Source organism: Cupressus sempervirens, chromosome 2 (genome assembly GCF_028749045.1).
Source record: "Cupressus sempervirens isolate cs-2001-9-10 chromosome 2, ASM2874904v1, whole genome shotgun sequence".
Lineage (NCBI taxonomy): Eukaryota > Viridiplantae > Streptophyta > Pinopsida > Cupressales > Cupressaceae > Cupressus > Cupressus sempervirens.
In genome coordinates this window covers 628,022,125-628,027,936 of record NC_143119.1, presented here as the reverse complement: position 1 = coordinate 628,027,936, position 5,812 = coordinate 628,022,125, and the positions used below count along the sequence as shown (strand labels likewise).

At 35.5% G+C, this 5,812-nt stretch overlaps 1 protein-coding gene across 1 annotated transcript; it reads right to left on the bottom strand.

Moving 5' to 3' along the window:
* Positions 1-620: 620 nt before the first annotated feature.
* On the bottom strand, positions 621-2,623 carry LOC149574937 (putative UPF0481 protein At3g02645). Its single transcript, XM_089812151.1, has one exon. It carries the CDS (start codon positions 2,550-2,552, stop codon positions 735-737), a length of 1,818 nt encoding a protein of 605 aa, XP_089668277.1. The 5' UTR covers positions 2,553-2,623; the 3' UTR covers positions 621-734.
* Positions 2,624-5,812: the final 3,189 nt, after the last annotated feature.

Genomic DNA, 5,812 nt, shown 5'->3' with positions numbered 1-5,812 from the left:
CTTCAATCTCCTACTGAAGACATATAACATTTTTTTAATATACTTCAATGTGCTTTGTAAACACAGTGGTGCCCTTTTTTCTTCTTCAAAGCTACAATTTCTTTCATAAGACAATATGAATCCTTACCAACTAGCTGCTCCAAAACAATGCTTGCCCTTTCTTCCGACTAGGCCAGTCATTTTATTAAATCAAACTTCTGCTATTTTTCATAGTAGCATTCTCTTCTCCAGGCAAATTTCTTTACAACCAGCAATCTGGTCATTACATAACTTTAGATCTGCAAATAAATTAGAGTTTCATATAACAACAAAAATAACATAGCCCATGAATCATAATATGCTCTGACACCATGATGAACTAATTAAAAGCAACAACACAAAGAGTTAAAAAAATAGAAGTAAAAGAACACAACAGCAAAACAAAATTCAACATATCAAATATGCACACTTTATTATTAAAACACTATAACTTTTCTTCGTACATTTACAACTGAGAGGAATGCTCTATTTATAGAGCTTATACATATTTCTAAAGATCTCTTGAGAAGTTAGGAAGCATTCTAGAGATTTCTATATATTTTTATATTTACATATTATTCAAAGAGAGAAGCTTCATGAGGTAAGTAGAAAATTCTAGAGTATGTATTAAATGCATCTGAATAAATAAACATTATTCCAACAAGAATAAAGTACCAAACGTTGTCTCGGCAGCTGAATAACAGTAGATCGAGTGTCTAATTGATTTGGCAGGATTCAAACAGGCAAACTACTTGTACAATTGTGAGTAGTAAAAGTATAACTCCGGCCAAGAGAGATAGAAACAGCCATGGCTTTGAGCAGTGAGTCATTTTAAACTGAGCCCACAGAACTTTCCACCTGTTCTTGCGATAATAATTTATGCGTTTAACAGCTTCGTCAATTGGCTTGAATTTGGGCATATCTGTGTCTGTCACCATAGAATTCCAAAGCTTAGCAATGTCCTCGTCACTTCCAAGCTTATTGACGATGATGTCCTCTCCTCTCAGGGTAGCCACGTCTTCACTGGTGTTAATCAGATCATTCATCAGTATGGCGTACCTTGTAATGGGTTTTTCCTCGTCTTGGGAGCAGATTTCCAAGGCAATCAGATTTCTGAGAATCACTTCGGAACTGTTATCTACCTCGAATTGAGGCAAATGAAGTGTTGAGGACTTGAACTCAATATGGCTAATTCCTTTCTTTTTACCTTCCAATTTCTTGAATTTCACCCCCACACGTTTTAGTTCCTCTACAGTTGGAACATATTTCGACGTCTTAGGCATCTTCCACCATATGCCGGATCTGTGGTTCCCAATGACGTTTGTGACGCACATGATGCAAACAACTGGAGACAAAACTAGGAAGATTATCCCAAATACTAATATCTTCAATAGCCATTTTATACATACCCACATGCAGTTGCATGGTGAAGAAGCAAAAAAAGCACGGAACAAAGTCCCTAGACGGGTGCCAAAGCAATCAACAGAGATTCCCTGCGGTTGGCTGTCAACAATGTAGTCATGACGTCCCTCGAGTTGGCTGTCATGACGTCTCAGCCGCTGGCTGCAACAAGAAAAAATAACACAGAGACAACAGAGACAAGTCCCTAGAAAAGCAGTAAAGCGATCAAGAGAAATTCCCTGATGCGTTTGGACGTCAACAATGTAGTCATGAAGTAATTGCAAGATATGAGATTCGGCTTTTTTCTCGGGCTTGTACTGCCGATCATTCACCTCATCTGCTACTTTGATGGGAGACAAATTCTTCAGTGCTGACTCAAACCAGTATTCAATATCCGGCCTGATTTCTGTCAAAGTCCAAAATGGTAGTTGGTTTTCCATCTTGAGGACATCTTTAGCAATATTTGTTAACTCGGGATTATATCGTTTTCTGCTAAGAATAGTATTGGTGGAGGCCAACAGCCCTTTATGTGGATCATCTTCATCTTCATCAATATCTCCAAACTTTTGGAGGATTTGTACAAGTAAACAAGCATCCCTTGCTATCATACACGCACACACTTCACCCGTAACTTCAAATCCCTTGGCATAGCTCGTCTTTATTTTTTCCTCTTCCTTCTTGAAACTTTCCATCACCGATATCAAGCCACCTTCTTTCTTAACATAGCCTTCCTTTTTCTTCGTTTCCTCATCCTCTTCGACAGATTTCCCGCCCCATCTTAAGCCACTTTCTCTCTTAACATCACCCTTTTTTTTTACCTTCGTTTGCTCTAGCATTTCATCCCCTTTCTTTTCTCCATCTTTGATTTTAAAGTGCACATACCTTGCCACTTTGTCCTTGAGGAATTCCATCCGGATAGGCAGTTTCTCCTTTTCTCTGAAATGGTAAGGGCCCAAGCATAGGACCCGAGGATGATAGAACTCCTCATTGTCTATCAGCAGAGACTCTGGAACCATATGAATCAGACCAGAGGAGGCCTTGTCTTGACCATCGGGGGATTCTTCTGGTGTCATTTCAGCCTTTAAACTTGATTCAACTTCAACAACCCACGAGTCTCTTGGCTCCATTTCCATTTCCTAACTGAAAATATCCAGTCTGCACTCTTCACAATATGATGAATGCTTGGTCTACTTCACAATAAAGATACTCGTGGAGGGGAATCTTCATGCTCGATCACAAATTGCTTATTAATAAAAAATAGACTAAAGATGTGAAAATTTCCACTGCAAAATGTCGTGTTTCACATGCCCTTCAAGAATTTTCCACGTCTCGAATGGTGGGTTATACCTCACATCAATGTCGATTTCATTCAGAGTAGGCTTAATTATTAATTATTTAAAGATTTCAGAAAACATGTTTTAATCGGTGTAATAACATTGATTGAATTGACGTCTAATATATTTTTTATCCTTAGATTACTTGATGAAAAAATGATTGCATCCGATTTGAAGTGCTAAACAGCACGAGCCAAACATTGACTGTAATGCCTAGTGAAGTGTTCCACTAGCGGCCATATTCACAGCTGTTGTAAACGAAGAAAACATACAATTCCCCCAAAATAGATGAGGTGCGTTGAACGAGAAAGCATTCAAAGACTCGGCAATAACCAATCTAAACGAAAATAGAGATGACAAATCGGCGAAAAACGAGCTATCAAAAAAAGCTTGAGGGGACAGCCAAGCATTTTACAATATATTTCTTGTAAAAAGTTGGTCAGAATCTTTTTTTGGCGAAACATTATATTTATATTAATAATAATTGGTTCAAAATAGTTCTCAGAGAAAGAAACCCAAAAAGAAAAACTCCGGGTCATTACCTGATACAAAAAAGATGTAGAAGTAGAAATACTGCATCAAGAGAGAATATCTATCACCACTAATGAATTGTGTCCTAGAGATCTCCAAATAGAGAATATAGAGATTATAAAGAAGCAAAAATCATAGAAATACAATTCATTGTTTGGTGCTAGAGACAAAACTGTTAGAAATGGAAAAAGAAATATGGAAATAAGCAAAAATCAGGAAAGAATCTAAGTGAGTTAATACATGAAAAGATATTACCATAAAATAGGAGAGAGAAAGCTTCAAGATCCAACACCATGAGACAAGATATTTGGAAAGGGGAAAGCAAAGAAAACCCCTTGTGACATTATGAATGAGGCATGAAAAGCCTAAGAAGGAAAAGAGAAAGAGAGCAAGAGAAAGAGAGCAATCGCTCATACAATAATTGAGAAGAGGAAGAAACCTCATTGAGAAATGAGAAAAGAGGGTCATTTCTTAAATAGAGATGAGAGAGAGGAGTTAGAATGTAACTCCCATGTCTATGAATGCCACCATTCATAAGTGTGTAAGGCCAAGTGTGAGATTCCTCTTAAGGAGGAATAATCTAAATTACAAATTACAATATATATTTGTCTTCACATATTCCACTAGATGACAAAATAAGGTGTAGTGGAAAAAGGACAAAAAAGAAATATATTAGGATACCTTGGCTTATATCCTAATTTATTATAACAATAAGAAATGAGGTCTAACCTTGGTTTATAAACACACCAAGGAAAGATTACAACTTCTAACACCCCCCTTTAATCTTTACTTGGAGTAATTATATCAAGGGGTATTAAACCCATATTTTTACAAAAATCTGCAACTTAATCTTCAATATGAAGTAATTTGATTGTCTTCAAGTCATATGGTACATTTGCGGATCCAAGAGAATTACACGAGTCATTTGAATGTGATCAAGTGGAAACATAGACACATCTTCATATGCGAAAAATTGAGAAGGTTCCTTGATGGATCACCTGGAAAAAAAAGGACAAAAAACAAGACAACTATCCACAAGTAGAATTACATTGAATGGAGAAGTTAGTAAAAAAAATGAAGTTATAATAATTTAATCAATGAGGATAAATGAATGTGTTCACCAACATGCAATGGAGTTAACATGATATCTAAAGTAAGTCATAAGCTCAAAATGATCATAATATGGGTCAAAATGACCAATCTTCATTCAATAACTCTCTCATGAAAGAAACATACTAATGCACAAATGACCATAGACAAGGCCAACTAATGAAACCTGCATCAACATTGCGTCAATCACATGGATATAGACAAGACATAAATGAGTCATCCCACTACAAGTGAATGGGTCGTGACTCCATCACCTATATGACCTACGATCTAGGCAATAAAGTATGCAGAACATTATCACATTGTATATTTATCAAAGAAATATAAGAGAGACAATAATAAATAAGTAGAACATGTGCCTTAAGCACCAAATAATTCAAGTTACAATTTTCCAAGAATTATAGCTGAAGTGGACCAAAGGAAAGGTTTATGAGGAGTAACAACATATTGCCTTCAAATAAGAAATCCATCATGGACAAGCAACATCATTGCCATGAGGAAAAAAAATCAACATGGGTCAAAACAACTTTCTCAATAAAAGTCTCCAATATAGGAGTTCTCCAAGATATGGTAGCCTCGTCACCTATACACTCAAAAATGAGCAAAGTGTAGGAAGTCATACCATGATTAAATCAAAACTAGGAGCATACACTAAGGAGATAAAGAGATTGAAATGGGAAATCCCCATAAAATATCATCCTTGCATTGAGGAACAAAGTGGAACAAATGGAAGGAAACTCCATTGAAGTAAGTGCACACCAATTATAGGTTGGAGGGATACTCCACGGGCCAGATAAGGCAACTACGAGTCAGTTTAAAACTGTCGGGTCCACCATAGTTAACCTTGATAAATTGGCTCCCAATTCAACTTACAAAAATATCATATAAATCAATGGTATAAAACCATAAAGTGCCAACATCGGCATGGAACGATGCTATAGAAGCATAAAACCATGTGTATGTTAAAATATCACAATGAAGGCAAATGTGTAAGATAACTCATAAACCTAAATAATTTGAGAGAAAAAAAAGTATTTGGAAGAGCAATAAGTATAAATTATTAGATATCAGTTAAAATCTCCATGCAAGGTGAACACAAGTGAGAAGATATCACCAACAAAGACAAGAATCCTCCTAGATTATGGCAAGAAAAGGAATTATAAATGAGGATATTTATTTATTTATTTTTAAAAAAACATAAAAACTCTTAATTTTTTATGTAAAAATAATAATAAAACTTAATTAGTTTTAATACTAAGAAAACTTCTCATAAAAAAATTTTATCCTACAACTTCTCCCTTTTTTTTTGAAAAACTTAAAACCGCGTAATTTTAGATTCTTTTCAATGGAAGAGATTTAATTAGTTTAAACTTATATTAAAAAGAATCTCAACAAAGGAGTAGGAGAGATTTGAAGTA